This window comes from Aquarana catesbeiana, linkage group LG08, assembly GCF_042186555.1.
Source record: "Aquarana catesbeiana isolate 2022-GZ linkage group LG08, ASM4218655v1, whole genome shotgun sequence".
NCBI lineage: Eukaryota > Metazoa > Chordata > Amphibia > Anura > Ranidae > Aquarana > Aquarana catesbeiana.
The window spans coordinates 23,099,850-23,119,839 of NC_133331.1; the positions used below are offsets into that span (position 1 = coordinate 23,099,850).

General features: G+C 42.0%; 1 protein-coding gene across 2 annotated transcripts in view; it reads right to left on the minus strand.

Annotated features, from left to right (window-relative positions):
* LOC141105638 (ovostatin-like) overlaps positions 1–19,990 on the minus strand; it is a 208,961-nt gene that overhangs the window by 57,565 nt on the left and 131,406 nt on the right. For both annotated transcript variants that reach the window (XM_073595608.1, XM_073595607.1), the window contains exons 19-25: positions 11,697–11,925; positions 10,655–10,778; positions 9,052–9,170; positions 8,647–8,698; positions 6,448–6,531; positions 2,876–3,052; positions 1,790–1,871 (exon numbers count right to left, since the gene is read on the minus strand). In XM_073595608.1, the coding sequence (XP_073451709.1) occupies positions 1,790–1,871; positions 2,876–3,052; positions 6,448–6,531; positions 8,647–8,698; positions 9,052–9,170; positions 10,655–10,778; positions 11,697–11,925 (867 nt within the window). The remainder of the gene's footprint in view (positions 1–1,789; positions 1,872–2,875; positions 3,053–6,447; positions 6,532–8,646; positions 8,699–9,051; positions 9,171–10,654; positions 10,779–11,696; positions 11,926–19,990) is intronic.

Genomic DNA, 19,990 nt, shown 5'->3' on the forward strand with positions numbered 1-19,990 from the left:
GGGACGCGTCTGGAACCACAATATAGCTAGTCCTAGCAAGTGTGCTCCTGCCTTGCCTTATGGTCTAAAGGTGCCGTGTGAAGAGAGCTGGTAGGAGAGCTTGAGCATTGCGCCTCTTCCTGAAATGCATAAATGAGAGGGAGTCAATTCCATGCATTGAAACCAAGTTTGAAGTTTTTAAATGCAACTAATAGTAGTGGTTCCATCCCCATGTAAGGCCCTCTACACAAGCCTTGGCCATGACTACCTCAGATTGCCAGGGGTGCTTCCATGCATTTATATGTCAATTAACTAATAGCAACAAGACATTTTTCTCTAGTTTTTACTTAAAGAAAGCTCAAATAATGTGGCAGATAAAGCCAAACTCCACCATAAACATGGTGTCTAGTGTTGGATAGAAGTAGAAAAAAAGGTAAAGTCAGTCAGTTTTTTTTTGCCAACATTCCACATCCAGTCCCACACTGTCACCCAAAATCAGTATAGAAGGGTACGCTACCAACCATCGCACTGTATAAAATTTAAATGAAAGAAATAGCCAGCACTCCTTAAAACACTATGGAGTCAATGAAAAAAAAAATTGCTGGACGGATGTCAGAGGAATTGGTTTTCTCTAGGCATACCTGCTTTTAATTGATGTATTGCTGCATATGTCCCAAGATGAGAGCTTTATTAGATTAGCATTGGGATCACACTACACAGAGGGAACTTGACTAGGCAGTGTGCCTTCCACATAGGATTTCCAAATGTATGAAACCAACTCCGCTGCTTTTAATACATATGGAATCCATTTTAAAAGTTGCTTGAAAATGTCAGAAGCAGTTGGCCAGCCTTTATGAATTCTAATCATACTTTGCTTAAAGCATCTTCAGCTGGTCTTTTTCCAGGTTTAAATTTTGGGACATTTTGATTGGCCGGGCTGGAATGACCTCAATCCTGCACATGTGTGGTAGTTCAGTCATCTCAGATGACACCAAGTTGCACATTCAGTTTCAATGTATAGTTCAGACAGGAACATAAGAAATGTAATAGAGAAAAGACACAGGGGTCGATTTACTAAAACTGGGGAGTGCAAAACTTGGTGCAGCTCTGCATAGAAACCAATCAGCTTCCAGGTTTTATTGTCAAGTTAGACTGGCTACAAAGCACAGCTGCACTGGATTTTGCACTCTCCAGAAAAATACGGGCTTTACTTTGCTTTATTTTCACCTGGTAATCCTGCCAGTACCACTTCCTGTCTCAGGGTGACAACACACACTTGTTCTACTGTGCCAGACAATGGAAACAGGGGAGGAGTATAGAAACCTCCTCCTTCCATAACAGAGGAACACAAGGCCCGCAGCCAGTTACCAATAACAGTAAGCAGGTTTTTTGATGTACTTATCAAAGAGATGTAACAAAATGGGTTCGCAAAAAAAAAAAAAAGCAAGCTTTTAGATCTACCTTTAAGAGTTCAGCAGTTTATTTTGCTGCAGATGTAAAGATATGTTTTAATATTGCAAGTTTAGGCTAACATCATCCGCAACTGGTCCCCACTCCCAATAACTGCCCCAACCCACATGCCATCGATTATTATCACCAAGTGTGAGCGTGTCCGTAAAATGCTACAAGGACATTCATTGTAGAGGAATATGGGCATTAGCAGACCCAGAATAAATGGAATTGGTCAGCCACAGATCACTTCTGCTTGTGCTACTGAATTCACAAAAAAAAAAAAATTACTAAAGCTGAAAGTACAAAAAGCAAAATTCTTGGCTTGTAACAGTGCCTGCACAAATTTTTAATAGCTTACCATCCACTTGGCTCAGATCTCCCTGGACCAAAGGCGCTGAAGCTTCCATCAGAATTTCTGTAACGCACTTGTCTTACGTATCCTAGGAATAACCATTATGAGGTTAGAATTTAGAGTAACTGCCAATATTACAATATCTCAAGCATCCAGCAAAAAATAAAAAATAAAAATAATTAAAAACACACACACACACACACACACATGCTCTTGAAGTACCATTATCCCATAAAAAGTAGGTCATGTAGTGGGAAGGTGCCAAATGTACATTCAAAATGAAACTTAAAATATAGGTGCATACACTGAAGGGTGTACATGGATTAAATACTTTCTCTGACTAAGCTGTTGCTTACAGCCAATGAGACAGTTTCCCCAAATATACAATATCTGCTCCAAGTTGGTAATTTCAATCAGCTGGTAAGGCAGTGTTGCTTAAAATACATAAATCCCAACTCCACCCAAAGCTGTCAACCCTTCCCACCCCATCGGTTTTATAGTCCCTGCTGTGGAGACATCCCCTCACTTTCTGTAAGCAGAAGTGATGAAAAATCTGTCCAACGGGCCCCCCCAAAAAATCTATAAAAAATGAATTAGGCTTTAAAAGGGTTTTCATATCTAGTTACAAAAATCATTTTGCTCTGTTATCCCCCCCCCCCTTAAAAACATGAGTTTCCCTGTTTGTTAATGGTTTCCATTGCTAGTCTGAAGAAATGTAAATAAATATAAATCCAAAAGCCAGGTTTAGCAGGTGGAGCCATGTAGAGCATTACTTTATGCCCCAATGGTCGGCTGTGAAAGGCAGAAATGAACGGACCCCACCTAAAATACAGAGCCAATTCAATCTGCAGATGATAAATTTGGCTCCCAAATGATATGGAAACCATGACTTTTATGAAATGAGTCGAAACTTGTCCTGCATTTTTTTTAGCAGAACAGTTGAATACCCTTCAATACAGAACACTTGCAAAAAATAAAAATAAATGATAGGATTTTCAATTACCATTTATATATCAAATACAATAGTTAGAGCTTAACATGAGTGCTTCTATATATAATGCTTGTGGGAATTAAAAAGGGATCAAAAATTACCGTTAGCCATATATTGCACTGCACGTTGTCTAATTTCCTCAGTAAGACGACCGGTTAAATTCAAAAACTCCATTGCACGCACTATTGGCATTAGTGTAGCAAGATTTTGCTCTCCACATCCAGTGGGATCAACGATTAAGTCCGCAGGATTTGTCAAAGCTCGGCCTAACATGTTTCCTGCAAACAAAAAGGCCAAATTCAAGGTACCTTACCAAATGGACTCAAAGTAAAACTGAAAAAACATGAAATTCACAAAGGGAACAAAACTTATCCAGGGTTTCAGTTTTTCTGTCCCGTCACAGATGCATACATGACATAAGTACACAAGAAATTCAGTTTCTGTTTATTATACTACTTTGTACAAACAGGTAGATTTCTGACCATATAGGTATGACACTAAGGTCTGTCCGGGAATGGTGCTGGATCTCAAAGTAGTTTGTTTAAAAAGGTCTAGAGAATAGTGCATCGAGGCAACACAAGGCCAGTAGACTTTTAGAAAACAGTTGGTGTCTACTTGTTGGGGGAACTTCAGAAAGAAGTGCAGTGTCACAAAGATTAACTGATGAATTGGTTGAGTTCAGTTCTTTTCAGTATAATATTTCAAAACTGGTTAGTACACATCACACCCTGGACTAACGCCAATTCTCTTCAGAGGCCATTCAAGACACTCTCAAGCCTTGATTATTTACTTTCCAACAAAAAAACATGTTGCTACCATTGTATATGCAGGTATGTAGTATTTTTAATACACATCTTTTGTATTTTATGTGTGAATTCCATAGTCAGGAGCAGGCTGTACTCTGTAACTATACCTCAACAGCAGTGTCCTTCCAATCCCAGAGTGAGTGTTTTCATGATTGCGCTTGCTTCAGCAGAATGTGCTTGAGAGTCTGTATTAAGGGTTTTGATAGCCTACCCAATCAGAGCCTCATCTTTGGACTGCGTTAGTTCCCTGCTTAAGCTGACCATACACACTTCAAATATCTCCTATTTAGCGCAAAGATTTCCCCATATACGCTAAGCAGTGTAGATAGAGGAGAATCAGCTATTGGAATTCAGATATTTTATTGTGATTGGATGCAGGTGTCGTTGGTTGAGAGTTTTAAGATCAGCTCCTTTGACAAAAGTTGATTGAAAAATTAAGTTTAGTCAACCTTGGGTGTTTACAGAGGTTTTTTGGGAACCTAGCCATCCATCAAGGTTCACCAAGGGTAAGGGAGCAAATGGACTATCTCGGTACAGTATAGAAAACATTGGATGATGGTTCATATTGCTATTAATCTCTATACCTATGGTTATTTACAGAGGCCGCCCACTTTGTTTTAAAGACCTTGGGTGTTTACTGACAGGGCCGCCCGCAGCTTGAATTTCAGCCAGTTCAGCAGCAATTGAACCCAATTCAAACAGTGTATGGCCAGCTTAAGGATGGCTAGTACCACACCCAACCCATTGCAGGGAAAAAAAAAACCCACACTGCATTGCATATGTATTCTTGACTTTTCCTACAAAGAAAAAAAAATCAGATCCCAAACGGATTTTAAGAGTTAAAAACCCATCAAGTTTTAAGTTTTTTTTCCATGTCTCATTGGGAAGAGGCAACAGGACATAAAGGGAAATCTATCCAAAGTTACAGGAATTTCTCTTAGAGGTCACCAGAACAGGTGTCACTATATAGGCTTTCCCTTGACTTTTGTTCTGGGGAGAACAATGTTTTGGATTTCCCCTCACCTTCTCTGTCATAGTGATAGTGGTGACCAGGACAATAGATACATTTCCCCCAGCAGAGACACTGCTGTAGGAGTTTCTACAGCATCCAAATACAAGAGTTTTGTCTTTAGAAATAAGATTTACGCAAGACATTTTTCAGCAGTGCATTCGCTGTAGGCTGGTTGCAAGAAAAGTTTCATTACATTAACTGCCTGCTGTAGCAGCTCAAACGTTTGTTATACCCAAGAAGACAAAAAATGCAGGAATTTAATACGGAAAAGTTTCTGGTAAGCTTCCATCTATTTTCACTGAGGTGGCGTGAGCACTTATATTTTATTAGCACTATCATATTATGTTGCATTCATTGTAACAAAAAATGTATAGCTCTACACTTTTTGGTTTGTAAATTTTACAGTAGGGAAATTACCGTATTTATTGGCGTATAACATGCACTTTTTTCCCCTGAAAATAGGGGAAAAAAAATCACGGGTGCGTGTTATACGCCGACAGCGTACCTCGGAGGGGAACGAGGGGGACGAGTGCCACCAGAAATCACAGAGCAGTCATCTCCTCTTGGCTCACTCAGCTTGCACGCCACACACACAGTTCTGCCTCCGCCACCGGCATTGGACCAGTGTTCTGTCTATCACAGGAGCTGGTCCAATGCCGATGGGGGAGGCGGGGCTGTATGTGACTGCCGACTGAGAGCCGAGGAAACAGATGATGGCTCGGTGATGTTCTATGAGAGATGGTGAGCTACATTGAGGGGGCAGATGGGCACAGAACAGGCTGCAGATGGGCACATAAAAAAGTTTTCCTGAAACTTCCCTCTTAAATTGGGGTGCATGTTATACGCCAATAAATACGGTATTTGATCCCCTGCAGAATTTGTAAGTTTGCCCACTTAAAAAAAAAAAGTATCAACCCTTCATTTCTTTGTATCATAGGTGTAATTTAAATGATAGACAATATCAACCAAAAATACAGAAAAAACAAAAACAAAAAACAAAACAAAAACAAACACACACACACACACACACACACACACACACACACACACACACACACACACACACTACAAATAGTGTTTGGAGGAAGAAAAATGCTGACTATGACCTGAAGAACACCATCCCTACAGTCAAGCACAGTGGTGGAAACATGATTCTTTGGGACTGATTCTCTGCTAAAGGTACAGGCCAACTTTGACGCAATAGGGGGTCAATAGACGGGGCCATGTATTGTAAAATTTTGAATGAGAACCTTCTTCCCTCAGCCAGAACACTGAAGATGGGTCAGTCACGGATGGGTCTACCAGCACATTAAGGTCATGGTGTGGCCTAGTCAGTCTCCAGACCTTAATCCTATAGAAAATGTATGGAGGGAGCTGAAACTTCAAGTTGCCAAGCAAGAGACAAAAAACCTTAAGGATTTAGAGAAGATCTGTAAAGAAGAGTGAACCAAAATCTCTCCTGAGATGTGTGCAAACCTGGTCACCAACTACAAGAAACGTCTTACCTCTGTGTTTGCCAACAAGGGTTTCTCCACCAAGTACCAAGTCATGTTTTGCTTGGGGATCAAATACTTATTTTACTCACTGAACTGCAATTTAATTTAGAACATTTGTATCATGTGTTTATTCTGGATTTTTGGTTGATATTTTGTCTCTATCATTTAAAATACACCTATGATAAAAATTATAGACTGTTCATTTCTTTGTAAGTGGATAAACGTACAAAATCTGCAGGGGATCAAATAATTTTCCTCACTGTATACATTTTGTATCAGAGTATTGTGTTAGCTGCTTATTATATATCCTGGAGAGCACATTTGGTGCCTAGCGCAAATTTCTTTATCTTTCAGCTTACCTATTACTTGAACCTTCGCAAACATAGACCCAGGAACAATGCGTCCGGAGGGGTTGATGTTAACTTCTACGAATGAGTTTGAACCTGTGATAAAGAAGAAAACTATAAAATCTCCACAGTTCAGGACGGACGGTCAGTTCTTGAGAGCACAGAACTTAAAGGAATAAAGGCAGACGGTACATTCTATGCATTAAGCTAAAAACACCTTCTGTGTTTAGCAGTCCTCCTCATTACTTACCTGAGCCCCATCTCTCTCCAGCGATGTCCATGAGTGTCAGCCATCTGGGACTCTCCTCCTGATTGGCTCCCATGGCTGTCAAACAAAGTCAGTTAGCCAATCAGGGGAGAGATGGGACAGGGCCAGGGCTCCATGTCTGAACGGACACACGGAGCTGTGACTCGGCTCAGGTGCCCCCATAGCAAGCTGCAGGCTGTGGGGGCACAGAGCAGCAAAGAGGCACCCGATAACAAGAGGATCCGGGCTCCTCTGTGCAAAACCAACTGCACAGAGGAGGCAAGTATAACATTTATTATTTTTTTAAACAATAAAAAAACGAGAGACTTTACAATCACTTGAATTCCAGTCTGAAGACAAAATGCAAAAGTAGGACCGACCTTTGCTAGTCAGCCCTCTTGTGCAGCAGTCGCCAACCACTGATGGTCCACGAGAAAATTGATGGCCCCCAAGGGTTCTGCCGCAAAATCAACATTGTGGCGGATGTATACTGCCCAATCTTGTTTCCAGTGTTGTTCTCAATGCGCACTGATAGTCAATATTGTCAGCGTGCATTGATACCCGATGCCTCCTCTGTAGTTCTGGCTGCCAAGAACTCAGAGGAAGACAGGGGAAGTAGTGCAGAGAACGGAAGGTGAAGAACGAGGGAACTTCCAATGACAGCGCTGATCATATGTGGGAGGGAGCACAGAGCTCGAGCACATGGCTGGATAAGGAGGTGAGATCCAATGACGAGTCTGTAAGGCAGCAGTGTGATGACAGGGAGTGGAAGGGGGGTGGGGGCCAAAGAGCCAGAGCATTCCTTGAGGTCCGAAAGGTTGGCAATTACTACTTTTTCACCCTATGTGCTCAAGTTTAAATTAAAAATGATACACCACGTCTTTAAATGAGGGTAGATGGGGTAGGAGATCTGAACCTTACAATGATAAAAGCATAGGTTCATTTTAAACCCTTCATACAGCACGCCATCATGACCAATATTAGAACTAGTACTGAATTCTCCAAGTAACAACTTGACAGCAGCTGCTGAGCAGAAATTGGATATAAAAACCGTTTATTCTATACCCATAGTTTGTGTTTCATATGAACATTGTGAGCAAAAAATAAGTCAAAAAAATTAGGCAATGTTGGTGTGCAACAATGTTTTATTACATGAACAGTCAGCTACTTAAAGCTTTTATGTCTCTTTGGAGTCTACTAGCTCCATGTGATACACACCCCATTATAAGCAAGTATTTATAGTGGTTCTAAAACCTTAACCTTTTTTTACATCAATGCAATCCTTGCATTAAGGTAAAAAAGTCTTGTGACCCCCCCAGACCCTCCTTTACACTTACATTAACCTGATCTTGATTTAAAGCTGAGCACAACAGTGGCCATCTATGTGCTCTCCATCCTCATAGGGCAAATTGATGGAGATGATCTCCGAGATAGAGCTGATCTCCAAGATGGAGATGATCTCCGAGATGGATATCTAATTTTTTTTTCCTCATCCATATTTAGGGTACTGCAATAAATAATGGTCAGTCTGCAGCCCCCACCTCCAAACAGCTCCTTTACTGAATCTTTACGATTTTCTACCAACTAGCACCTGTCTTTTTTTACTTTGACTTTAGAGATCTGTGAATTGAGAGACTACAAGCCCTCCATCTGGCACCACAGCAGAGGGACCCATAGTCATCAATGGAACAGAAGTGCAGTCTCATCATCCACTGATACTTCCTTGGGCTTTGTAACTGAAGGTCTTGGTACAGGAGCTGCAGCTTAAGAGAGTTTGCAGAAGCCCAAGCATTGCAACCACAATCTGCAAATCATAGTGGCAATGCTTGGCAGGTTCAAATGCAAGTTGTGAAGTGCACTTTTTTAAATAAGCGCAAGTTCACTTTTATATTTTTTGCAAATGGTGGAATATGCTATTGTATGGACCATTAACACAGTCCTAGGAAACAACCAGATATTCTTACCTTTGACACAGACAAAGTCGGTTTTGGTCACTTCTTGTTTGATGCCTTCAGGCTTAAATAGAAAAAAAATAAAAAATCATCTTTGTACCATCAAGATAACCAGTTTAATGCATAGCGATCTTTCATGATTGTAGAATTATGTAGCTCCATGCATTAGCATAAGTATCCAGGTAAGTATAAAATGTTGGCAGTCCATAAAAGTTGTTCACAAAAATAGAGAGCGCAAGATATGATAAGCCAGAGCACAAGTGCGAAGAGACACCAACCAAGAGAGCAAAAACAATGGCAAAGAAATATTACAGAACGCACATACTGTATATACACTATAATATATAAGACTTATTTTCCAGGTTGTAAATTTTAACCTTTTATTTTGTTTTTGTCCAACAACCTTTGTCCACTCACCTCCACAGTGAAACTCCGCACTATGGTGTCCTTGCGATTTGGTTCGTTAGGATCAGCAGGTCCCTCACATGACACGCCAATGTGAATGGTTTCAGCCATCACAGAGACATTAGCAACACCTGTACAATTGAAGTACATGTTATCACCATTTTCACAGTATACCTTGGTGTGGATATCAGTCATGGGCTGCAGTGACCAGAAGTCAGATGTGAGTGAGGAACTGGTGCCACAGTCTACAGCAAGGTTTACATATTTAGGCCCATTTATTAAGGAAAACCAGTTTGAACTATGCTATCCATCTTTATCACAGGCTTTTTTTTTGGTTGAGGAGTCCAAAATATACCTGGCCTACTCCTTTTCCTCCCCAGCAATTTTGACACTGAACTTATCACATCCTGAAACTTCTGTGGAATTCTTATGGAAAAATTACTACTAGACTGCACAGTACATGTGGTTAGAATATCTCATAATCCACGATGCCCAAAAGCAAAACTTTATGATGATCGTACCCAAAGGTCAACTGCTTTTGCAAGACCTCTATTACTTCCGATTTTTAGGCTAATGCAGCGTACACACGGTCGGACTTTTCGACTGGACTGGTCCGACGGACGCAGACGGACCAAATCCGGCGGACAATCCGATCATGAGTGGGCTTCACCGGACCTTCAGCTGACTTTTCCAGTCGCAAATCTGACGGTCTTTAGATTTGGAACATGCTTCAAATCTTTACATCGTAACTCCGGCAGACCCAGAAATCCGCTCGTCTGTATGCTAGTCCGACGGACAAAAACCAATGCTAGGGCAGCTATTGGCTACTGGCTATCAACTTCCTTATTTTAGTCCGGTGTATGTCATCACGTATGAATCCATTGGACTTTGGTGTGATCGTGTGTAGGCAAGTCCGTTCATTAAAAAGTCAGTCGGAAGTCCGCTGGAAAGTCTGTCGGACCAGTCCAGTCGAAAAGTCCGCCCGTGTGTATGCGGCATAAGGGTGTGTTGGAAAGCTTTTCATTACTTGCAATTCACATATTTTAGTATAGACTTAACATATATGTTTTTAATGACTCAATTCCCATAGCCCTGTATATTCTGCTTCCCAAGGAAGGCATCTGAATGTTTTTTGAAGTAATCAACACTTGAAGAACAGTGCTAGATCGTTGGTGTCAGGGGGAGTAATTGTGCCCCATCATTGGTGTCGATGGCAGGAATTATGCCCCATTGTTGTGTCAATTGGAGAAATTGTGCTTTTTATCAGTGGGAGGAAGAGTGCCCCAGATAAAAGCTAACAAAGGCTAAATCCAACCTATGGGCTGCAGTTTTTGTAGACCACTGCTCTATTAGAAATTGAACAGCATTGGCCCAATACAAAACCCTGGGGCACACCACTTACAACATTAGACTTTTTAGAGAATGAGTCATCACTTTCATGTAACCAGTTTCCTATCCACGTACATTCAGATTCATCAACTCCAACAGACCTCATTTTATAGATTAAAGGTTTAGCTTGTACAGTATCACATGTTTCAGTAACTCTAGATAAACTTCATACTACTATACTATGTTGTACTTCAATTTTTTATAAAATCATGAATTCTTCTAATACCTATGGATGTAGCACTTATCTTCCAGGAGTAGGAGACTCTTTCCTGTGAGCAAACGCATTTCACAGATTCTGTGTGAACCGCTTCCGCTGCATAGTCACCTAAAGACTCTAAAGTGACACGTACCTGGGGAAGCACAGTAAAGAGAAGTCAATAGAACATTCTGATTGCAGAAGCACCGAGATAGCCCTTGTGTCTAGGAGGTAAAATGCTTAGAATATGAAATACTAATCTTCTCAGATGGAAATTCTGGAGCTGTGTGCTAATGAGAGCATGAAAATCCTTCTCTTGACTGGATTAGTAAACTTTTTACACTGGGTCTGGCGTTGTTGGGCGGTGCAGTGGCATTAAGCACTCAGGAGCCAGTTGCAGAGAACAGAACTTGTATTAATGTAGAATCTAGCAAATCACAACCAGCTCGGCGGTAAGGCATCTGACAGGGAACACTCACGGTATATAATAGTGTGTAGCTGATCAGGTCTAAGATGTGCCAACAGCGTCTATCTTGAGGGGTGGAATGTGGCTTGGCTGGTCCATACCCAAATGGGGCATTTCCAGGAAGGATGGCGTGTCCCTATTCATCTGGAACCTCTCCCTGCCACTAATCACTGTAGCTGTCAGACGGGTGACTTGTCCCTACACTACCCACACGCGACATGCCTGGGAGTCAGGGTCTTAAATAGACTCTGCCTGACCCAAGATGGCCACCAGAGTCACATGGGATGGCAGCATCCAACCAGATAGCCCCCCCAGTGATCCAGGAAACCATAGAGGAACTAAGTTTCTCTTGACTTCCTCCACCCTGCAGTGCCGCTGTTCCGCACTACCTGCAGTGGAGAAAGCCAACTACACCTGCCTACAACTTAATGAAACAAATTAAAAAAAAAAAAAGTGATGAAGTGTCTGACTTAACAAGTTTACTGTACATCCAGTAAAAATCAGCAGTTTCTGTTCCAAGTTTTATTTGTGCATCTTGTGATAGAACAAACCTCTATGCGCATATTATATGCCTACAAAACAGCCAATAATAGAGAGAGTAGTCACCTTGGCACATTTGTCCATGTAGTTAGCAACAGAACCCACTATAAGCATGATTTCTCCACGGACGATGGAATCTGGAAGGGATATGTCTACAAACATCTTCTGGAAGGAAGTGAAGTTGGCTGGGTATTTAGTCATGCCGAAACCGGTCCCGTTGGAGAGACACACCACATCACTTTTCCACTTGGTTATGGTGCCTGGCACCTCAAGGTTTGAAATGGTACCATTTTCCCTGAAAATTGGATTAGAAAATTAAACATACAAGTCTTACTGTATGTAGCAGACATTTTTTATCAGGAGCAAAATGGGCAGGGCAACCTGCTAAAGGATTTAAATTGATCTATCCAGTCCAGCCTGTCAATAGACAGCTTTGCCACACCAAGCAACCCAATATGCAGGGATGGGGGATGGGGAAGAGGATTTTCTTTACTGCAGTTTAGTAACAGATCTCCTACAACCCCCCCCCCCCCACACACACACACACACACACACACACACACACACACACACACACAAAATGTAAGAAATTAACAAAACTGTCCCATCTGCAGCTCCAATGCTTCAGCCAATATCACAGTCAGCTAATGCATGTGGCTTCTGGTCATGTGCCCAGGCGCTGTAAAGCGAAGAAACATGTTCTGTGGAACAGGCTTGTTGAATGAATGAATTGGAAGAATAGAATGTGTAGAAGCAGCATTTCAGCCTTGTTATCACAAACCCTTGAAATAAAAATTTCAGCAACCCCAGTTTAAAATATTTACAGCTCATGATCATAAAGTTGTACATTTCCCAAGTATTTATAATTTAATGAGGACCTCACAAACCCCAGTGGTCTACAGGAAAGGTGTCCCCTTTACACTGATTTACACCGTGGTCAGGTAACGAGCTTTTAATAATCAGTGCAGCTGATTAAATCTAACGAAGAGCAAAATTTTCCTAAAATTTTTGTAAGTTTGAATCTGACAATCAAACAAATAGAAGAATCTCAGAGGGGGGCGTGTCCGGACACTGAGCAAGGAAGACGTGCTTGTGTTGAGCTCTGCACAGCCAGCAAGCAATCTACTGCCATCCTCCCTCTCTCTTACCCCGGAGAACTCCCAAAAGCACGGCATACTCCCCAGAACAACCTCTACTACAAGCACAGCTGAAAATTTTCCTCCATTTCGGACTCTACCTGGCTGTGTGCATCCTGGTCCGGCTCTCTGATTCCTGGGCTCGAGGCCCGATACCATCTTAAGGCCTGCCAGCACACACGCTCCTAAACAGCAACCATCCTACCTCCACCTTCCAGCAGGACACCTCCAGAGGACGCTGGATAGACCTGCAGTGGAGCTGTGCTGCCTGTGGATCTCCGGCCGTGAGCCCTGATATACCGTGGCCTGGCGTCCATCTACAACCTGCGGCCTATTGATCCGGCCACATCATTCCCCTGGAGACACAGTGAGTAGTGGAAACATCCACATCTACCATCCCACAGACCCCTGCCATCAACCGCCAACTGTCTCATTAGCTGTGTCTCTCCAAGAACCCCTTTGGCCCAGACGAAGCCCAGACGGAGCGGTACTTACATAGCCGGTCGGCCGGCCCATAGGAAAGACCGCGGCTTCGGTCTACACACGGAGGCCGGCGGCCATCTTGGGACTCCAAGATACACCCAGCTGCTTCTGTCCTTCTAAGCTGTACTCACTCATCATAACCCATCTCTTTATACTTCCTTAACAATATCCACCACTGGGAATACTATGCCCTGTAACAGTTACCTAACAAATCACCCTTACAACCCATGTAAAACGCACATGCAGCTTGCAAAAATGTAAGACGTTTGAGTTTTAAGCTTTGGCCTCGGCCTACAGATCCGAATGTCCCGCTCCGCTACGCTATTATTTTCAAGACCCGGGAGACGCACTAATCTTTCAGGGAACCCCATAGTTATCTCTCAATCAGTACATGGGTAAAATCGGAGACCAACGCACCGTATACTCAAAACAAGCCTCACAGGCTGCATTTCGGCGAACCCACTCAATGGAGAAATACCTACGGAGGCCTCACTCCCCGGCCTCAAGTACCCCGGAGGCAGCTATGAACCAAGCGGACAATTTACCATTAGTTGACCCCTCTCTGTTTATGGAAGACTCTTCACAATGCCCACAACCACCTGTTTCCCCCGCAACATCACTACCCATAACAGTGGACGTTTAAATACTAAGTTACAGGCTCTGCTTCACAGCATCACCCATAACATCACCAAAGAAGTAAATAAGCTAGCCCACGAGCTTAGGGGTGAAACAGATCAACTTGGTGAATGTACAGATCATCTGGAAACTAAATTCGACGACATGGTTCAATATGTCCATGTCCTAGAAGAGGAAAATGCAGGCTTGAAAAAATGCAGTCTCGCAATTACAAACGCAGCAAGAAGACCTCGAAAATCGAGAACGCCGTCAGAACCTATACATCCGTGGAGTCCCGGAATCCATACCAGATAAAGAAATTCGATCCTATCTCCTTGCTCTATTTGTCATGTTAGTACCTCATATTCCTGACATAGAATGGCGCCTGGATAGAGCACACAGATCACTGGCTCCTAAACCTCCTCAGGGTGCCAATCCCAGGGACATAATCGCTCGTTTCCACTTTTATGAGAGCAAGGAGGCCTTGACCATTGCTACTCGAAACAGATCCAGGGTCGAATTCAAAGGCGCAAAACTTCAAATTTTAAATGATCTATCGCCCATTACTTTGGCTAAACGCCGCGCTCTACGCCCAGTTACCTCCCATTTGCAACAATACCAAGTCCCTTATCGTTGGGGTTTCCCGTTCCGATTATCAGTCATTAAAGACGGCTCACAATACTCCATGCGAGACCTACAAGAATGTGAAACTTTCATCAAAAACCTAGGTCTCCCTCCCATACCAGATGAAGACCTGCAGATACAAATCCCACCTTCCCGACAGATGTGCACGCCTGGGAAAATCTGGACCCCGGTGCGCCAGAGGTCAAAGAAAACACCAGTTACACCTCAAAGAGCTGCTCCATTTAAAGGCCCTACTTGAAAACGTCCTGTGACATGTCCCTGTGATCCCTCTTTACACATAGGTCCTATCTTTTTTTTTTCTTTTTTGACCTATGTGTTCTGAGACTCTGGGCTCAGAGTCGAACTTCCATATCTGAAGTGCCTTACATGTTTACATGCTTATTTGTTTGTTATAACCCAGCACATAACCCCCATGTTGGTGGTTCTCTGTTTTTCTTTTTCTTTTTAATGTTCGGATTGGGCGGAGGCCCACAAGTCTGATTTTGTAGGCTGACACACCCCCTGTTAACATGGTCTTGAATCGAGACCGTGATCTCCTGAGGCTCTCGCGTGCCTCAGGCCTAATACCTAATTGGTATATGTTTTTTCTTCTTTTCTTTTTACTAGAGACCCTTTTTGGTCCTAACCTGGATCCCCTCTTTTTGTATCATTATTATTATTACTCTTTTTGTTTTCTTTTTCTATTCCCCAACCCCTTGTTTCGATTGATTTTTTCCTACATATGGGTTTTTTTTTTCAGGCCCATGTTCAAAATACAGTTATGTTTCAAAAATTATACAATACTGTCATATGATCTTTTATGATACATTTATTATTATGTTTTATACATCATGGTACACGTTTCTTCTCTACCCTTTAAATTTAATATATGCTTTACTCATATACCTGAGCTATGGCTGTAAGTATACTGTCATGTAATGTTAAAGGTCTAGGTTCCATCCGCAAACGTTGGCTGGCGTTGAAAGAGTTTAGGGCATCCAAAGCAGAAGTGATCATGGTTCAGGAGACACGCTTTAAGGAGGAGGGATCTTTTAATTTTGCCTCCAAACATTTTCCTACCGCTTATATAGCATCAGACCCTTCTGGAAAGGCTGGAGTCAATATCCGTGTCAAATCGACATACTTAGACCCTCAAGGCCGCTTTGTTCTCCTGAACTGTGATCATGAAAATGTTTCATTTACCCTTGCCAATGTGTATGCACCCAACACAGGACAGATTGGTTTTCTTGAAATGTTTTTTGAAAAATTGCAATCTTTTTCTCAACCATTCATGGTCATCGGGGTGATTTCAATTTGTGCATGTCCCTGACTAAAGATAGACCTGCCCTTTTTACACTCACCCCACCTCCCCAGGTTCAAAAGTTGGCTACATCCTTTAGAAAACTTATCAGAGCTCACAACCTCTTTGATACTTGGAGGGTAAAACATCCTACAGCCAAACAATTTACATTTTATTCACCCCCCCTCAAGCTATATATACACAAGACTAGACCACTTCTTTGTCTCAGCACCCTTACTGTCATATGTAGTCCATTCAGAAATAAATACAATCACATGGTCGCACCATGCCCCCATAGTCCTTGACCCTCTCCTAACCAAACCTACATCTAGGTCGTGCCATTGGTGTCTTAATGAGACCCTTCTTAAAATACCTGATATTTATATTCATCTCCAGAAAAAACTGACAGAATTTTTTGAACTTAACAAAGGTTCTGTTTCTGAGGCGTCCACTCTATGGGAGGCTCATAAGGCCTTTTTCAGGGGAGAGTGAATCTCCTCAAGCTCCCGTCTCAAAAAAGACCGAGCTCTCCATAGGTCATCGCTTTTACATGATTTATCTAAAGCAGAGGAATCCCTTGTCAGCTTCCCTACAGTGGAACGCCTTAGATCAGTGGTATCACTTCGTAACCGCATCAAATCTCTTGATTTGAATACATTTGCTAAATCTTTGCTTTGGTCCAAGCAAAAGTTTTATGAATTTGCTAATAGGCCCCATAGAATGCTAGTCAATAAATTAAAGCCTAGACCCGCAGCCTCAATCCCTGATTTACTATTACAACCCAATGGTGAACCTACCTATTGCCCCCAACACATGTCCAAGGTCTTTGGTGATTATTACCAAAAACTCTATAACTGCTTAGCAACAGACCAAAATTTCGAATTCACTCAAGAAAAGTTTGATGACTTTATTAAAACTCTAAATCTCCCTACACTCTCTCCTGAGAAACGCTCAGGACTCAATGCTCCCATTTCTGCTGCAGAAATTACAGCGGTTATTAACCATCTTCTGACCCACAAGTCCCCAGGGCCCGATGGACTCCCTTACTCATACTTTAAAAGCTTCCTACCAGTTTTAATACCCCATATGATAAGTTTGTTTACCTCTCTGATGTCAGAGAAAGTTCCGCACTCCCAATTTGTCCACGCCTTTATTACGGTCATTCCGAAACCGGATAAGGACTTATCACTACCAGACAATTATCGCCCCATTGCCCTCCTGAACTCAGATTATAAAATTTTCACGAAAATTTTAGCTAACAGACTGTCCCTACTTCTCCCCTCACTCATACATAAGGACCAGGTCGGTTTCCCACTAGACACGCAGGAGACAACACTAGAAGAACTATCGATCTTATTGACTTACTGACTAAAACTAAGAAACCTGTATGTATAGAGCAGTCAAGGATCCTTGAAAAAGTCACGTGACCGTGACACAACGCGTGGGAGGAGCCAAGGATGCTCTATGCAGATTGTCAGTATCTAGCTGTGTACTGCAGCGATTCTGCTTGTGTCTGAGGCGGCTGACTGCTCTATACACCTGCATATGCCTTTCACTATTGGGCGCACGTGAGTGGATCTAACACGTTTGCCTGTGTACCTGTTATTAAGAGCATTGCGCAATGATATCTTTCTTTTATCTGCTTTACATATGATGTCTGACGGAGATCGTTACATCTGATGTGACTAAAGCAAAGGAACATTGTTGTTTAAAACTGCCAAAAAGCACTCCAATTAAGCAATTGTGTGCTATTCAAAAACTTTGCTATTTGGGACTAAAAGCTAATTTTTATGTGATTTTGGTTGTCTGATTTATTTATTCACGCTTTGTGGATTATCACTAGAAGTGACTCTATATTCAACACATTAGTATTTATTTATTTATTTATATATTTATGCACATGGTGTCACATATTTTTTAGATTGCATTTTTTTACCACTGCTGGATTATTTTTAGTATATGGCTACCAGTGTTTAAGAGCCAATTTTTCATGAATTTTATCACATTGTGAAGCGCTTCAAACACATTTTATCCATATATTTTTATAGTGATTCTGAACACTTTTTTTTGATAGCAGCCTCACTTTTTTGATGTGTATATTTATTAGTTATTAACCATCACAGCGCTTTGTGTTTTTTATTTATTTTTATCTGTTTACTCGCAGGCTATGTACCACAAGAAGAACAGAGCTAAAGTGTTGCGCCATCTCACACATTATTATACCATGCAGGCAGGGGAAGGAGGGAAAGATGGCACTGAGGAGAACGGCTGTTCTCCCTCCCTGACACACACCAGAGGATCACACAGAGCGGGAGCTCCCAAATGAGATGGAGGAGACAGCACAGGATGAAGCTACCATTTCCTCTGCTGACAGAGGTAAGAGAATAGCTCTGTAACCAGCCCATTCGCCCCACAAACCTCCTCAGACCAAGAAAAAACAAACACTGGGCAGCCTCCTCACAATCACAAGCTGACACTGCAGCAGTTCATATAAATGCCATAAGCTGCATTTCCTGCCTCTGATGCTCCAGCCTCAGAAACCTCACTGAAAGCAATGCTATCATCTTAACAAATTGGATTGCAACAAGAAATGCGCACTTCTATCTCTCACCTAAACAATCGCATCGACTCTATTGAGGATCGCAACGACATCTTAGACATGCAGATAGGAGAGGTGGTCAAAGTGCATGATGAACTGATAGACGCTCATGAGGAACAAACGGAAACAATCTGCAAACTCCAACTTAAAGTGGCAGACCTCAAAGATCTCTCCCGCCAAATTAATACCAAATTTAGGGGTATCCCTGAGGCGGTGAAGCAAAATGACCTGATTGCTTATCTACACCAACTTTTCCTCAGACTCATCCCAGACCCAACGCCAAGGGATATGCTACTGGACAGAGCACATCGGGTTCCAAAACCAGCCCATCTACCCAACACGATCCCTAGAGATGTTCTGGTCAGAGTACACATCTACCATATTAAAGAACATCTGCTGCGTGCAGCCAGATTAAACAGTTTGCTACCTCCCCCCTAAGCCAACATAGCGCTCTACCAGGATATCTCTCCAGCAACATCTCAAAGGAAGAAAGAATTTGCACCCATAACTGCAATCTTAAGGGCGCGTGAAATGCCTTATCGCTGGGGTTTTCTGACAAAACTTCTAATAACCTACCGATCTCAACAATTGGTCATTACCTCCCCCAAAGATGGCCTCAAACAACTGCAAAATTGAGGTATAAATATCCTAACCCCCCAAACTGGGGACAGGAGACAACTGTACTCAAAGTGGCGCTAAACACTCCCGCTCATAGGTCTTCGGTAACTATATACTGCTGTGATTAATAATTTTCTTTTCTTCTTCCATGATTATTGGCAGCAGGCACTATAGGTGCCTAAACAACCTGTTACATATCACCCTCGTGGTGCAGTTATGTTGTATTACCACGCATTTGTACTTTTTCACACATACCCCGATAAGTTGTGTGCTAAGCACACCTTACTTTCTTTTACATATATTTTGTTCTATTTATCTTCCCTCAACTGGTTTGTTTAAAGCGTTTCTATACTGAAAATTAAGCTAAGGCTGTACAATTGATTTATTAGATAAAAGTGATCTCGCGCATTCCAATCTATTCACACATAGTGCAAAATAACATATAAGATGACATGAATCATAACAATCAAATAAATATATAAATAAAATAAATAAGTGAATGGTCTCATAAATCAATAAATGTGAATAATCAAAATGTCAAGTGCTCAATGTAAATGCAATAGGGGTACAAGTCCATAAAGTGAACAAGTGACTAGCTCTGTCCTGACTGTGCTAGATAATAAAGTCACTCAGTGTAGGAATAAATAAACAGATTGGTCAAAGTTCATAAAGGTCCTTATGGAAAATTTTCAGATGACTTTTGGCTCTCAGAACTCTCACCTCAATAATAGCTAGGATAGGCATCATAATAGAGTATCTGTTCCTGGATCTGTATATCGCATCACTGTATTCCCCAAAACATGCTCATCCTGGCTTTGTTTCATTCCTCTCCACTCTTAATGCAGCACACTAGAATGGTAAAGAATGTGCCACCAAGGCACAACGGCCCAGTGGGGGAGAGAGGGATAAAAAGAAAGCCTCCAATAGTGTAGTACGTTAGGTGGTAAAAACAATGTTTTATTAAGGGGCTTCAGGGTGGTCTCTT